Genomic DNA, 17195 nt, shown 5'->3' on the forward strand with positions numbered 1-17195 from the left:
TATTTTTGTAGCTAAAGAAAAAAAAAGTTATATGGAAGAACTAGATATACCACAATATTTTTTATGCCCTATATCATTACAAATTATGAAAGATCCGGTAACGACGGTCACCGGGATTACGTACGATCGAGAAAGTATCGAAATGTGGTTGTACACGGCGGAGGAAGAGGTGGTGACCGCCACGTGCCCGGTGACAAAGCAATATTTGCCTAAAGACATCGAGTTGTTGACTCCAAATCATATGCTTCGACGATTAATTCAAGCATGGTGCATAGTCAACGCGGAAAATGGCGTTGACCGAATCCCAACGCCAAAGTATCCGATGGATAAATCGAATGTACTTCGATTAATTCGCCAGGTAAATAATAGTAATAATAATAGTAATAATGATCAACAAGTTTGTGTTAATGCTTTGAGGAAAATGGATGATTTAGTTAGTGAAAATGAGAAAAATATAAAGTGCATGGAGGAAGTTGGTGCAATTAAGGCTATTATTGGTTTTATTGTGAAAAGTTACAAAATTGGAAAATTATTAATTCCTGGCCTTGAAGAAGCTTTAAGGATTTTTCATTCAATTTGGAATCCATCACATGAGGATCACAAGAATCATGTGAAGGATAATCATGATTTAGTCAAAGCTATTTTATGGATTTTGAAAAACGAAACGAAAAACAGTTGTCACGATAATGTCATCAAGACACATGCTATGATGGTCTTGAAGGACGTGATAGAGGTCTCAACTTCAAATCTTCTATCAGGATTAGACTCAGAATTCTTTCAGAAAATAGTGCATACATTACGAAAAAACAACAAAACTTACATCTCCCAGCAAGCAACCAAAGCAGCCCTGCAAGTACTAATAGACGTATGTGCGTGGGGGCGCAACAAGCTTAAGATCATCGAATCAGGAGCTATATTCGAGCTCATCGAGCTCGAATTAACTAACCCTGAGAAAAGGGTTAGTGAATTAGGGTTTTGTCTATTGGCTAATTTGTGTGTTTTGGCTGATGGGAGGGCAAAATTCTTGGAACATGCAGCTGGAATTGCATTGGTAACAAAGAGGACATTGAGAATTAGTGCAACTATAGATGATAATGCAATACAAATATTTGGTTTAATTTGTAAATTTTCAGCCACAAAAGAAGTTTTATTGGAGATGTTGAGAGTAGGGGGAGTGTCAAAAATTTGTATGGTAATGCAAGCAAATTGTGAAATTCATTTGAAGAAAAAAGCAAGAGAGATATTAAGAGCACATTCACATATTTGGAGTAATTCTCCATGTATACAAATTTTATCTTTTGACAAAACAATAGAATAGAATATATATATATTTTGGTATTTTTTCCCTTCTTGTATAATTATAGCAATATACATCATTTTTATGATTGTAAAACAACAATCAAAATTTTGTATACATAGAAAGTTGGAAATCACAATGATATATGTGAAGCACTAGTTGTTTATCTCATTTTTGAGTGTTTTTTTTTAATCAAATGATGTATGATACTATTTGGAGCCTAATTAATCTGTATTTACCAGGAGACAATTATATACATTGAAGTAAAACACTTTCTACCGATAAGAGTGTCACTGTAATCAAATCATGATTAAGAATGAAGAGGTATTTAATTACCAATTCAATACCATGTACGATTTACTAATTTGAGTTTAGAAGAAAAAATGACATGTTTCAAATTTTATCTTTTGACAAGACAATAGAATAGAGTATTTTTTTTTTGTATTTTTTCTCTTATGTATAATTATAGCAATATACAACATTTTTATGATTGTAGAACAATAGAATAGAGTATTTTTGTTTATCACATGACCTAATATGTATGGTATCTTCTTTGGGCCCGGACTAATTTGTATGTCTCTGAAGATCATTTCATGCTTTGGGAAAAAACACTCTCTATCAATAAAAATGACATCATAATCGAACACTTAATTAAAGATGAGAGTATTTAATTACTAATTCGAGTTTGGAAGAAAATATTAAGGACATGTTTCAAAGTAAGTGTTCCATAGATATGATATTGGTGAGAATATCTTAGATAATTTTTTAAAATTTAATAACCTACTATTTCTTCCGTCTCAAAATAAGTATGATATAAAAGCTTGTCAAAAGCGTCAACTTAAAAATTCAAGATGATTTTTTGTTTGTTCTTAATTTCAACTATACCCTTATACTCCATCTTCTTAATAATATTCTGTTCTCAAAAAAATATTTATTAAATATGAATAATTTAGTTAACTATCATTTGTTAATTTCATTATAGACGTGATTTTTGCTAAAATAACACTTATTTTAAGATAAAAGTTTTTATTTTTCAGTTTGCACCCTATACTTTGCTAAATTACTAAATCAGTCCACTTAGATTTGTAGTTGTCATCTTCTTCCTTAACGATCTTTTTGCTTCTTTTCTGCAAATATATCTAACTATTAACCCTTCAATTCTCAGCAAGAGAGGTCAACGAACAACATATTTAGTGGGTTTTCAATAAGCTCAAGATTTTGTTGCTCGAGTTTTATCCATGGCGGATACTGGAAAAGGAACAATTCTTCAATTTGCACCTTTTCAGAGTTTTGTAGATGAAGGGTTTTGGCATAAATTATCTTCTTTAAAGCTCAATAAATTGCGTCTTGATGAATCCCCAATTCCAATTACTGGTATAATACTAAACCCCTTTTACTTCTTTTTTGGTTTCTTACAAAAAAAAAATGAAAAAAATCGTTGGCTATTTGTTTTAGTTACTGTAAATTAGATAGCATTTGTGATTTTGTTGAATTGTGTTTGATATTTATAAGTTACCCTTTTTGTTAAAATCGATAATTTGTGTTTATTTGATTGTGATTGTTCACTGTATTGAGCTCTTTTTTTTTGCAGTTTTTTTGGGGATTACTGGGTTGTTCTTGCTATTTATAAGATACCCTTTTGTTGGGATTCAACAATGTAGATCTTTGTTTATGATTTTCTGTTACTTTTTAGTGTTTACCCTTTTCTTAGAATCAATAGTTGTTTGTGTTTTCAGTTTATCTCGTCGTGATTTTCGCTGTATCAGCTCTTTATTCTTCTTTTGTCACCCTTATTTGGATTAGTGTGTTTCCTACTACCTTTTTCAGAAATAAAAATTGAATCTTTTTGGGGTTTATTTCGCAGTCTTTGTTTGGGGGTGAGATTTAGAGTTTTTGAATGTTATCTAGTAGTATACATTTGTCTTATTTATTGTTTTGGTATGCTGATGACGTGAGTTGAGGTTAAACGGGGAAGCATGGTCAGTGAGGACTCGTATAGGCCGTTCCCAACTCATTTGGGATTGAGGTGTAGTAGTTGTTGGGACTGAAATTGTAGCTTTTTGGGGTTTATATCGTAATAGAGTTACTGAAGTTTATCTGATTTTATGAACGATTGCCTTTTTGATGGAATTGAAATTGTAGCCTTTGGGGTTTAGTGTTTGTTCCTGCTGGACTGAATTGTTTTTGTGCAGGCTTTTATGCACCTTGCTCGCATCCTCAAGTATCAAATCACTTGACTCTCCTGGCTGAATCTTTGCCTGCTGATTCCGATGATGAACCATCGTCTCTTCTAGCTAGTCAGGGGAATAGAAATAGGTGTCCTGTCCCTGGCGTTCTTCTCAACACAAACACGTTAGAAAGTTTCTATGCGCTTGATAAGCAGAGCCTACTTAAGGCAGAAGCCAAGAAGGTATAGTAAACCATTTTTTTCTCAAAAAATTGCAACTTATATGTTGAGCCATATCTGCTAACACTTGGATAGGTTAATATTTGGCCATAGAGTAAGAGAAAAACAATAGCCCATCTTGTCTTCTTCTATTTCATAAAGAAGTTATAGCTATGAGCCTATTGCATAAAAGATCTTTTGCATTATGTTTTTGTGTAGCTTAATAGTATGTATCATGCATGGGAAGAAGTTGAACTTTAGTGTCATCTCACCGTGATAGTTTTGTATTGTTATTGCGAATCAGATATGGGATGACATTTACTCAGGGAAAGTTGAGGAGGACAGTTCTGTGCTCTTAAGATTCCTAGTTATATCATTTGCAGACTTGAAAAAGTGGAGCTTTCATTATTGGTTTGCGTTCCCTGCTTTGGTGCTTGATCCTCCTGCAACTCTAGTTAATTTGAAACCAGCTTCCCAGTGCTTCACTTCCGAAGAGGTTCTTTTCTCTTGAATGATCCGTTAATTCATTCATTCACAATTTAGATGTAATTATCTCAAATTGGTTGTAATGGTGAACAGGCTGAATCTGTGTCTAGTGCTTGTAATGAGTGGCGTAGCAAGAGCTCCACTGCAGGTAAAGAGTTGACTATCATATAATCCTTAAAGGTGACAAGTTTTGACATTTCTTTTTCCGGGACCTGAAGCATTTGTTGAATGCAGATATACCATTCTTTTTGGTGTCTATTGGTTCAAATTCAATTGCTACTCTCAGGCATCTAAGGGAGTTGGAAACCTGCCAAAATAATGGTCAAAAGGTTTTTCTGTTTGCTCTTGATGTTGTTTGGAATCTTAACTAGTATAAAGGCTGTATAGTTTCCGTGTTAGCTCTTCATATGTGTGATATTTATGTTACAGGAGTGTCTTTGACATAATTTCACTGTTTACAATTAGCAGGTTCTTTTTGGTTTTTATGACCCTTGTCATCTTCCGAATAATCCTGGATGGCCACTACGCAATTATCTTGCCTATATCTGTTCAAGGTGGGGCCTTGGAAAGATTCACTTTTTCTGCTACCGCGAGAACCGTGGTTTTGCAGATCTGGGATTGTCCCTTGTTGGAGAAGCTGAAATATCTCTTTCACAAGGTAGATCTATTGGTAATAGGTTTTGGTTTCCTATTTATGCTTTCCTTTATAAATGGTGAAAGTCATATCTTCTACATCGCCCTAATGAATTTGTTTAGGAGGAAGGAGTCATCAGAACATGCCCAATGTTGTGGGATGGGAACTAAATAAAGGGAAGAAGGGTTTGAGATGCATCAGCCTCGCTAAAACTATGGATCCGACGAGGTATGCATAAACATCTACTGCTGTATTCTATGAATAATTTAATGGTCATTATAGGAATCACTGTCATGTTTTACCAGGTTAGCGGTATCAGCTGCTGATTTGAACTTGAAACTAATGAGATGGCGCACATTGCCGTCATTGAATCTAGAAATGTTGGCTTCCACGAGATGTCTCCTTCTGGGAGCAGGTACCCTTGGATGCCAAGTTGCTCGAATGCTTATGGTAAGTGCTCAAGAAAATGGGAAAAAAATAGAAGCAATAATTGTGTAAAAACATTTGAAAGTGCTTATCAAACTTTGTAAATTTTGTAGGCATGGGGTGTCCGAAAAATTACATTGGTTGATAGTGGTAAGGTCTCAATGTCTAATCCAATAAGGCAGTCTCTTTATGCGCTTGATGACTGTTTAAATGGTGGCAAATTTAAGGCCGTTGCAGCAGTTGAAAGTCTCAAGCGAATATTTCCAGCAGTGGTATTGATCCATTATTGAGACCTCAAAGAATCAAAATAAAATAATTTAAGATATAGAGAAAAGATAAATTCATTTGCCGATGCACCTTATTTCTTGACAGGAAGCAGAAGGTGTTGTGATGGCTATTCCGATGCCTGGACATCCAGTGTCTAGCCAAGAAGAAAGTAGTATACTTCAGGACTGCAGAGATTTGAGTGATTTGATCAACTCACATGATGCAATCTTTCTATTAACTGATACACGGGAAAGTCGGTGGCTTCCTAGTCTACTTTGTGCTAGTGCTAACAAGGTTTTACTCCTTTACTTTCTCTTGTGAATTTTCCTTTGAAATTTTGTTTACTTTTCCGAGACTAGTATGTTGCATGTGATGTTGAATTCACTAGAGTCAGCTGAATTCTTCCTGATTATTACACGTCTTTTGTTTCTCTCTGCAGATCGCTATTACTGCAGCCTTAGGCTTCGATAGCTTTCTAGTGATGCGTCATGGAGCAGGCCCTTTGGATGCTCTACGAAACTCACAAGCTGAAACTTCGAGTAATGTCTCTGCCAGTATGGAGAATCTCTCCCTTTCGAATCAAAATGAGTCAGTGCGATTGGGGTGTTACTTCTGCAATGATGTGGTTGCACCAATTGATGTAAGATTCTTGTGAAAGTGATAGTAATTGTTTGATTTCAATATCTGCATATATGAATCGTTTTTGTTCTGTGTGCAGTCAACGGCTAACCGTACCCTGGACCAACAATGTACAGTTACTCGTCCCGGGCTGGCTCCTATTGCATCAGCCCTTGCTGTTGAACTTTTGGTTGGAGTCTTGCATCATCCTTCTGGGTAAATCCTTAACTATTTTGTGATATACATGCAAATTATGTTGTATCCCGACATTTTAAGCATTTCTTATTTAACTACGTTTGCAGAATATGTGCCAAAGCTGAGTTTGCAAACTCTAATGATAACGGCAGCACTGAACAACCTCTTGGCATTCTACCTCATCAGATTCGGGGCTCTATCTCTCAGTTTTCTCAGATGACACTTGTCGGTCATGCTTCAACTTGTTGCACTGCTTGTTGTAGCACTGTAAGTTAAAATGTTTTAAGGCAATTCCATCCTGAACTATTATTATACTGTACAATTTGACGTCATTTTCTTGCCTGCCCCTCTGCTTAACCCGTAACCTCCGCCTATATTATCAATATGAAATCGTTCCATAAGATCTTAGTTATTTTGTTGAAACTTTGTATATTGATATGATGTTTTTCCACCTTATTTATGAGAACCTAGAAATTCAGTTTCCTGTATTAGTGTGATTTAGAAATTCGTGTGACGATGTTCATTAAAAATTCAGATCCAGTTTGAGTCATGCGACCATTCATTCATCTATGGTCCTTGCACTACACAATGTAACATCTTTAACTAACTTCGATTAGATTATGCCTAAGCATTAAAAAAGAAAACACTTAGATTAAGTAATGCCCTACTATGTTGGCGTTTGACTTGGGAGCAACACAAAGTTGTTTCCAGGTGACCTATAAGTCAAGGGTTTGATCCGTGGAATTAGCCACTGATACTTCAATAGGCTGCCTGCACTACACCTCCTTGAGGGTGCAAACCTCCCCCAGAGTCCAGACCCTGCGTGAACTGGGATGTTTCGTGCATCCAACTTCCCTTTTTATGCTGTCGTTGGACTCTTAAAAAGGAGAACTATTTCTTGGGTTATGAAACTGTCCATCTTAAAAGCAAGTAAAATTCTACAACATGAACTGTTTTTCCAGCTAATTTTTACAAACTTGACTATCCGAAAGCATCATAACTTGACAAATACACATGAATTCCTTATATGCTCAGGTTGTATCAGAATATCGAACGAAAGGGATGGACTTCATACTTCAAGCTATCAATCATCCTACATATCTGGAGGATCTAACTGGACTAACAGAACTCATGAAGTCAGCAGGATCTTACACGCTGGACTGGGATAACGATAGTGAAAATGATGACAACGACGATGATGATTGTGTAGAAATATAACCTTACATTCATTCTTTTGCAATCAATTTGATTGTTTGTGTTTCACCTGACCGGATTTTCATCGTCGTATGACAAGTTTACAACTACATTGATTAGGTACCACTATGTTCTGCCATGAGAACTCAAAACTTAGATAGTTTGTTAACAACTTTGATGTAGTTTCTAAATGTAAATTACTGTTAGAAAATATGGCATTCTGTTTTAGTTTTTTTTTTTTTAAGTATCAACAGTTTTTGTGTAGTTTCTTGTCCTGCGATCTATGTTGCTACTGATTGTGTCTGGTATTTTGGTTATTGCGTTATTTTGTTGTTGCTACTGTCTTCTTTCTCTAGTGCTTGTTTTTATCTCTTTTCTTCTGATCTTCTTTGATTTGTGTTACCTGAGCCAAGTTTTTTCGGAAATAATCTCTCTATTTTCGGGAAGTAGGGATATTAGAAAATACCCTACATATATGTATTTTGTATGTCTTGGAAAATACCTTATATATTGCATTCATGTGCAATATAATTCAATTTTCCCTTACCTACTTCTGCACTTTATTATTATTGTTAGTATTATTATTTTACAACTAACTACATCAGTGTCAGTATGGCAACTGTATGAAAAGTTTGTTTCTTGAATTAAAGAATTATTTTTTTCTATATTATGATAATGATATATATATATATATATATATATATATATATATGGTCAATAATGACCACCAATAATATTACTATTTTTTCTCTCAATAAAATACTTTTTCATTCAAAAATACAAGGAGAATACAACTTGCGAATTCGAATAAAAGAGGAGGATTGTGATAGATCGACAATAACTCATTTGTTTACTATAAGGCTACTTTTTGTAGAAGTGGTAAAATTATATCAAATATTTCGACTGAAATAACTATGTACATTATTTTTCTATATATATAAACTTGTGTCTATTAGCCCCCAAAACGTCTATTATTTCTTTTCTTTTATTATTATTATTATTATCAAATAATAATAACTTGTGTATATAACAACATTGAATTTGAAATAAACGTAATGCAATTTGTTTAAGACTTTTCATGTTCACACTTTACAGTACTATTAACTAAGGTTTTGACTTTATTAATTTGCTAAAGTCAATTTTATTTTTTTATAAATCAAAGTCTTTTATGAAAACGAAATGACTCAATTATCAAAAGAAATATTGACCAAGCAACAATGTCTTTTGCCATCCGAGACGGATTTAACCTTTTGGCTACGGATTCATCTGAATACGAAATATAAATATATTAGAATCTTAAAAATAGAACTCATCAAATTTAAATCTTGAATTCACATATATATTCTCTGAAAGTAGGAGCGTCAAATTGGCGAGTCAAGTTATTTTGAGATGGATTAAAATGTGTCAAAGCAATAAACGAGTTGAGTCATAATCTGCTTATTATTATTGATGAGTCATATTTTCATGGGCAAGAAAATAATGTTTACTAATCACTTTTTGATTCCCAAGTCTTTAATAAAAATAACTATTACCCTTTAATTCTCAACTTTGTGGAAGCTAAAACTTCAAGATAGTGATTTTTTTTAATTATTATAAATGTAAAAAATGATTTATTTATTTATTTATTCGATTTTTGCACCCTGTCTCATAAATGTTTCCTCAATTATTATATTAAAAGTGTGTACCCATAATGTATTGGGTAGGTGTGTAAGCTTTGGACAGATCAAATACAGCTTAAAGACAGACAAGTATTTTTTAGAATCATATTATATGGTTCGACTTGACACGTCTCTTAAGAAAATTTTAATTAGAAGTGTATTTTGAAAATTTTAATTTATGTAGTTATTTAATACTTATTAAAGATAGTATGAAAAAACAAAATGGGACAAATAAAAATAAAATATCTAATTTTAGTATAGACGTCAGTCGTCAGGTAAAATAAAAGAGAGGAAGTATATGATTTCGGTCTGATTCAATAATTTTTTACACTAAGAAATCCACACAAAATATAAACAAATATAGAAATCCAAACTCGGGCATTAGTGCTTGAGATCTCAATTCAATGATTCTGAATCTATAAAGTTCAAATCGTGAATATTCTGATACTAAATACGTGTAAGAAGGCCAAGAAAATAACTACATAAATTAGTTTTTTTTGTTTATTCATATGCTTGTTTGCTTCATCACACTAAATATATTTATCCCTAGATAAAATCCCAATGCACTATATATGTACATGAAAAGGAAAAAAGAAAAACTCTCAAACTACCAAAATAACAAGAAATCAGCTACGAACTTCGTCGTTGCTAATAAAAAATAGTTCATAGCTAATAAGATTTTTTTTTTTATGATAACCCTATTTTGAATTTTTGTTGTTTAACGACAGAAGTTGCCCGTCGCTATTTTTTATCAAGGATAAGAAGAGAGCAAATGAGGAGGAATACAAGAAGAATCCCTCCAAACCCTAGAATGTAACCTTAGAATTTCCTTAGCTTTCTCTTTAGTCTTTGGACTAACATCCACTTGAAGAACCAAACACAACTTTGACACAACTCCCACTTGCAACATCTCTTGAAGAACTTTAGTACTATAACAAGTTGCTAAGAATTTTGAAATTGAATAAAGGATCCTCACTCCTCTATCACTTGCCAAATGTGAAACCCTAAGAATTTTCTTGGAAACAATGGCTATTCCTCCACCATGTCTCAACAACTCCGACCTCCCATCAGCACAAGTACACAAATGATCCAGAGCCGTTAGTATCAATTCGCAAACCCTTCTTTCATTTGTGTCAAGAAGAAGTTCAATTAGGGCAAACACAGCTCCATTTTCAACCGCTTTTATTTTATTTCTTCCCCATGGACATAACTCAACTAGGAGCTTAAGTGCTACTTTTGTTGCTTGTTGAGAGATTTTGTCATTCAATATACAAACTATACCCTTGATATACACTGGTTGTATACCAATTAATTGTGATGGATCAGCCACATTGAGGGTTGATCTCAATAGGGCTATCGCGTTTGTTCGTGATTGAACATGACCATTATTCAAGAATTGAAGTAAAGAATCCAAGAAATGATGATCATTTTGCGAGTTGATTAACTTTTTCAACTCAGTATCAGAAGGGTTTAGATGAAAAAGAATATTCAAAGCTTCATCACTTGCCTCTGATTCTTCTTTTTTCTTCATCATAATCGAGGTCAAGAAATCAACTACCCCAGCTGACTCTAGACACATTTTATTACTCTCACTTACACGCGCTATTGATTTGATCCTCCTAAGGCAACTAAACTCCATATCCGGATATTTTTGTGCTTCGTTCAATATTCTCACAACGTGAGCCCTTTGAACCTGAGGCTTCGGGGTTGGCATCCTTTGGATACCATTTGAAGAATTCAACATGCACCACGATTGGATCAAACGTCGTAGATTATGATTTGGAGTAAGATCTTTGAATTTTAGGTCTTGATTTGTGACAGGACAAGTTGTGTGTTTGCATGAAAATAACCATTTTTCGATATTTTGTCTATCATATGTTATTCCAGTTGATATTGTAACTGGATCCCTCATAACTTCCATTGAGATTGGACATAGAAAATAAGAAGGAATATCAATTTCCTCCATATTTTCCACTATACAATATCAAATTTGAAGGAAAGAAAGAAGAAGAAAGGATTTGTATACATTGAAGATGGAAATGAAATTATTGGTTTTTATATATATAATATGTGTGTGAATGTGAAGAAGTATATAGTAATTAATAAGGGACCATGTTTAGATGCAAGTTGATTATTAAATTATTAGAAAGTCAACAAAAGAAAATTCATAAGAGAGAGAGAGACAAGGAGAAAGGGGCTCTTAATAGACTTTTTCAATAATTTGGAAAAATAAAATTGAATTATATAATATATTTTGCAGCCTTTTTGGTCAACAAAGATAAAATTATGTTAAACACAACGCATACATTTTCTTCCATTCAATTCGTAAGTGATCGTATCGAAAAGAATGTGTAATCATTATTTTTTAATATTTTTTTTCTTTCGATGTCTAGAGTTCATATTGGAGCTTTGACTAAATTCATATCGCGTACTACAGGGCCTACTCAAAGATGACACTCCCAACAAGATTTCTTCATACCCTAAGCTCAAACATGATACCTCAGAAATAATTTTTAACTTTATTTCAATTTATATGACAGTTCTTTTTTTAAAAAATTATAATTATTTGATGTTTCTCATTTCTCAAAATAAAAATCTTGAACGTTGCATCGATATGATTCAAATTCCACCTATATTTATATTTTTAGATTTACATCACGGTTTTTTTTTCTCTCTCTTATTATTTGTTGATAGATCTAAAACCGATCGACACAATATTATTAGCCTTACTCTTTATAAATAATCTATAGAACAATGAAAATGGTCATAAAATTACTAGAGAGGATACATATGATACGATTTACATAGTTATCGAACAGAACATAAAGGACTATAATTATCCTTTCTGAAACATAAATAAAATTAAAACGATATAGAGATAACGTCTCAAACTTATAAAATTATTTTTTATTGCATTGAATAGCACATAGGGGGGGACGTCGGTGTTGCGTTGTGTAGATAATGTCCACATTTTGACCTTTTAGTACAATCTTTAATTTATTGTACCAAATTAATAATTTACAATATACTTTGTAAAAGTACATTTTTTAATATATTTTTCTTTTAATGTAACAACGTGAACACATGCTGGATACAGACAGAAATCAATTGGCCAATGTGGGGTTCTTCCGTATTTTAAGGTTAAAAAAATGTTTGCCTACTTTCAGTAACTTCTTTCACTCGTTCTGTCGTCTCATTTCAGCTTTCAACCGCACACCACGATTTTTCTCCAAACGAGAAGCTTTGGCTAGCCGTTCACTCACTCTCGATGGTCTGCCATTTAGTTTGGGTGGTTTGATAGTTAGTTAAAATTATTTATGTATTAATAATGTAGTTATTAGTTATATACGTATATTTAGTTTCTGTGATAAATCTCCTTTTGCCCCTCTAGTTCCACCCAGGATTTGGGTCGCTAGAATGAGGGTACGTACATAAGTACTAACACACGCATTCACTTTGAACAAGAATGGATGAGAAAGAGGACGCTCATAAAATTAAGATGTAAAAAGAATTCAAAAGTCTCGTTACAATTGAAGAATGAGTGTGTTGTTAGGCCATCACAAAAATAATATAGAAGCGCCCACAAAACAAAACAAGAAAAAAAAAACTTTAACTTATGGTGATTTTTTCGTAGATGTTTACTTGTATCACATATACAAATTATATTCTCTGAGTCTTGTAACTTAATATCTTTAACTAAATAATTTGTTGAACATTAAGTGGTAAAAATAATTAGAGATTGGTATGATTTAATTCAACTTTTGTTCATTCAGATTTAATTATGATGTGCTATAATTCGAATGTTGTCTATCATTAAATAATTAAACTATTGATCTTGACCTAAAAAAAACTTATAGATACAACTAGTTCGTGATCAACTAATCATTGTACTAAGAAATTCGGATATGTTATATTTGATTGATTCATTTTTTCTAAGATGATTTACTAAATTTATCGAGTTATTTTAAAAGATCAAAACGATCAATTATTAATGAAATCTTCTAGAACCTACCTTATATGTAATTGTTGTGAAAATTTTGATTCCAAATCAAACTATTTCTTCTACTTACCTCATGAAATTGGGCCTCTCTCATAATTGCAAAATTGATATAAAGTTTATTATTTTTTAGGGATAAGGGTCTGAAAAATATCTTAACTTGGTCGAATTTGTTGTTGCAATACTAAACTTTCATGAGGACCTATTACCTCCCTAGACTATTTAATACTCCCTCCGTCCCATATTATGTGGCAACATTTGACCGGGCACGGAGTTTAAGAAATAAATGAAGACTTTGAAATGTTTACCAAATTGCCCTTTTAAAAAGTAGACTCAATTTCTCTCTCCTCATAAATGTATTGGAGTATTATTTTAAGATTAAGTGGGACCAATAAGGATAAAAAAGGAATTGTACCTTTAAATATTTTCCATATAAGGAAATGTGACATTCTTTTTGGGACTGACCAAAAAGGAAATGTTGCCACATAAAATGGGACAGAGGGAGTACTGTATTTTAAACATATATATTTGCCCAAGTGGACATAAAAAATAATGCAAAATTATAAATTGTAATGTGTCCACGTGGGCACATATATACCTTTAAAAATACACTATTAAATAGTTCAGGGGGTAAAAAATACGATATTAAATAGTCTAGGAGGGTAATAGGTCCTTATGAAAGTTTAGTATCGCAACAGCAAATCCGACCAAAGTTGAGGTATTTTTCAGACCCTTATCCCTATTTTTTACCATTCTAAACTATATATAGGTTTCTTGATTTGGTCCATAACAAAGTTAATGGTTCCACCTATCCAAATTAATTTTGATGGTCCAAAGAATTGACATTTATATATAGAGAAAGTTTCCTTCTTAATTCTTTCATTACTTTTTTAAATATTTAATTTCTTGCTTAACTTATTGAAATATTTTATTAAGTAACGGTCAAGTAATTAGTAAAACTTCAAGATTAAGTTTGATGTTTTCCAAAGAATTAATGAGATAAGTAAATTATGTTAGAAGTATTCTCATGGGATATTAATCAAGTCAAAATACAAACCCTAGGTTAGAAATAAATAAATAAAAATTAGCAGCTTGTTTGAAGGGGCACCTTTGATAAACTACTCATTAAACACAAACCCTGAAATGTAAATAAAGTCAAAACGCAATTTCCAGAACTTACATAAATCTCACTAGTTTAGGAACTAATTACTTAGATATACTATAATTTGCAATATTACGTATCTTACCAGATTTTGGTGCCTCCAAATACATGTATCTCATATACATGAGGTCAAATTAGGTGTAATTTGTTCTAGATATATTGTATCCAAATGGATTCGCATGTATTTGGGATACATAATAAATCTTAATTGTCTCCCTCGTTTCTCTCCCATCTCGCTAGCCACTCCCCCCCCCCCGATACACGTGAATCACTTCAAATACATACAAATACATGTATCTAGTAGCAAAAGTACATGTAAGTGTATTTTTTTCAAAATATATGGTAAGATACATAATAATTTGAAAGTATAGGTAATGATAGTCTTTATGGCAGTGGACTATGTCTAATTATGTCGTTTTCCCTTCCTTTAAACCATCTAATTTTTGGTGCTTACTACTTAATTTGAATTAACGCCTCATAAGACTTAGTTAAGAAAGAAGCGCTCGATCTCTATAAAAAAATTCACCGTTCCTAAGGTTAGGACCCAAGACCTTTGGTTAATCATTCACGCCTATGAGAGGGGACAACTTATTTGACTTGAACTTTTTTCGTTTTCTACCTGATGTTCAATACCTATTTTGGGAGGTGACAATTCAAATTTGCACTAGGAATGTCCACTTAATTAAGGAGGTAAAATACTCTCTATAAACCAGTGTTCAAACTCGAGACCTCCTAATGGAACAAAACCTATTAATTTAGGTACTAAAATACAATGTAGTAGTTGACATTGAGAAATTTACAAAATTCTTGGTTGTAGTTGTAGGAGTAACAGAAAGGACATTTGAATTTTCCAGAAAGTCTTTTGCAATTACTAAATTACATATTTAGTCATTTAAGTTGCTGTAAAATAGGGTAGCATATCACAAAAGTCTCACCACAAATTGGTACATAGTTATTTTGTAGGGAAGAATATTAGCACAACATTGATTGGACAATCAAATCAAGTTTGACTTACTCCAGTCTTGACGAAATACAAAATTTCTGACGGATATTCCTGTCAAAATACAATCAGAAATATGAAATTTTCAATGAAGAAATAGTTGAAATAGTTTTTTTTTAGTAGTGCTCCTATAATCTATAACATTTACAAATTTGAATAATTAAATTCATTTAATTATCTAATTAAAAATCTAATAGATATTTTTTTATCTATCGACTTAACTTTTTAATAACTTTTTTTATATCTTTAATCAAGAGGAATATAATACAAAAAAACAATTTAATATTATAAAATGTTGTGTTTGTCAAATAATATCGCATAAAATTCAAGTTCAAATTAGTCTTTGACTACACAATTTCAAAATTCAATTATAATCTCTACTCAAACACCAAGATTAATTTTTGAATACAAGTCAAATGAATTGAAACAAGCAACTCCAACTCAAATCAGTGGGACTATTATTTTATTTTTGAATTTTCTGAATTTGAAAATTAATTTATTGAAAAGCTCCATTGACAACCATAAAAATGTTTTGAAGATTAAAGTTCAAGTGATTTTTTTTCCCAAAAATATTATTTATCTGAATTGAGGGTTGTAACAAACAATTGGGAATATCTTTTGGAGTTTATATCTCAATTGGAAAATTCACGCCATATACACATTTAAGAATAAATTTTACAGGTTTTAAACATATTTTTAAACAATTCTTACTTATAATAGTTTATTTACGGGTTATGACATATCAATTAAATTTAATTTAATTTAAAAATCAATTTCAATTTATTTAATAAATGATTAATCTGTTTATATTTTTATATTATTAATTAATAATATTTAATTATTTTGATTTCAATTCCTTTTTTAAAACTGAAATCATCAGTTACACATATTAAGGGATTTACATAGATTAGACTTCCTTGTTTAATGTTACACTCCAAACCTCCTATACCTCAATCCCACCACCCTCCACCCACGCCTATTCAAATCTACACGCCATCACCCCCACTACCCCACTTTCACCTTGTCTCTCTCATTTTTCTCACCAACCAACTACACCATTTTCACAATCGTTCGTCCAATTAAGTTTTTCAACAAAATCATGTCTAAGAAACCCATTGAAACGCCTCGAAAGAGTCCCAGATTGGTTGAAGGAACTTCTACTGATGAAGTTCATGCTCCAACTTTCAATATATTAACTCAATCCCCCCATCTGCCTAAATTTGTTGAAAATCCAGCGAATATTGAAAATCAGGCAATGGGTGGTTCATCTCAGTTGAAGGGTCGGAAAGAGAAAAAAATGAAGCAAAGAAAAGGGCGATCCATGCAAATCAAAAGGGGAAGAAGAGGAAGGGGAAAATTATTGAAACCCCTTCTGATTACGATTCTGATTTTGCTAGTGAAATCAAAAAGAAAAAAACAACAAATGTAGAAGTTGCTCAATCTTCAAAACCATCAACAAGAAGAACAACAAAAAAGAAGGAATTAGAAATATCAACATCCAAAAAACACAAAAAAAAGTTGTTAGGATAAATACTATATTTAATTTATTTTCACATTAGTCAAAATAGTGATTTTTTTATATAACATTATGCTTATTGTCGTTTTTGAAATATTTGTTTGTGTAAAAATTGTTCGAAATCTGAAAAAAAATGTGTATAAATCTAAATTTAATGTTTGATTGATGGATATTGTATGAATTTTGATACAATATTGATATGCAAATGGTATGAATTGTATATTAACATTGATGTGATTGTCTCTTAATTGTGTATATGGTATGAATTATTAACTTGGTATGCAATTTGTATGAATTGTTTAATTACTCTGTTTTTGTATAAATTTTGAATAATTTTTATATGAAATTGGGATTTTTCC

The 17195-nt window shown here is 32.2% G+C and overlaps 3 protein-coding genes across 3 annotated transcripts; 2 read left to right on the top strand and 1 right to left on the bottom strand.

Moving 5' to 3' along the window:
• Positions 1-1468, top strand: LOC102590618 (E3 ubiquitin-protein ligase PUB23-like). Its single transcript, XM_006362786.2, has one exon. It carries the CDS (start codon positions 32-34, stop codon positions 1316-1318), a length of 1287 nt encoding a protein of 428 aa, XP_006362848.1. The 5' UTR covers positions 1-31; the 3' UTR covers positions 1319-1468.
• A 902-nt stretch (positions 1469-2370) lies between these two features.
• LOC102590967 (ubiquitin-like modifier-activating enzyme atg7) lies at positions 2371-7743 on the top strand. Its single transcript, XM_006362787.2, has 14 exons — positions 2371-2671; positions 3490-3707; positions 3988-4179; positions 4263-4317; positions 4404-4498; positions 4638-4827; positions 4926-5031; positions 5109-5253; positions 5343-5501; positions 5602-5790; positions 5936-6136; positions 6215-6330; positions 6417-6576; positions 7345-7743. Exons 1-14 carry the CDS (start codon positions 2536-2538, stop codon positions 7525-7527), a joined length of 2145 nt encoding a protein of 714 aa, XP_006362849.1. The 5' UTR covers positions 2371-2535; the 3' UTR covers positions 7528-7743.
• Positions 7744-9666: 1923 nt separating this feature from the next.
• On the bottom strand, positions 9667-11176 carry LOC102591309 (E3 ubiquitin-protein ligase PUB23-like). Its single transcript, XM_006362788.2, has one exon. It carries the CDS (start codon positions 11125-11127, stop codon positions 9913-9915), a length of 1215 nt encoding a protein of 404 aa, XP_006362850.1. The 5' UTR covers positions 11128-11176; the 3' UTR covers positions 9667-9912.
• Between the last annotated feature and the right edge of the window lie 6019 nt (positions 11177-17195).

This window comes from Solanum tuberosum, unplaced genomic scaffold, assembly GCF_000226075.1.
Source record: "Solanum tuberosum cultivar DM 1-3 516 R44 unplaced genomic scaffold, SolTub_3.0 scf00392, whole genome shotgun sequence".
NCBI classification, from domain to species: Eukaryota; Viridiplantae; Streptophyta; class Magnoliopsida; order Solanales; family Solanaceae; genus Solanum; species Solanum tuberosum.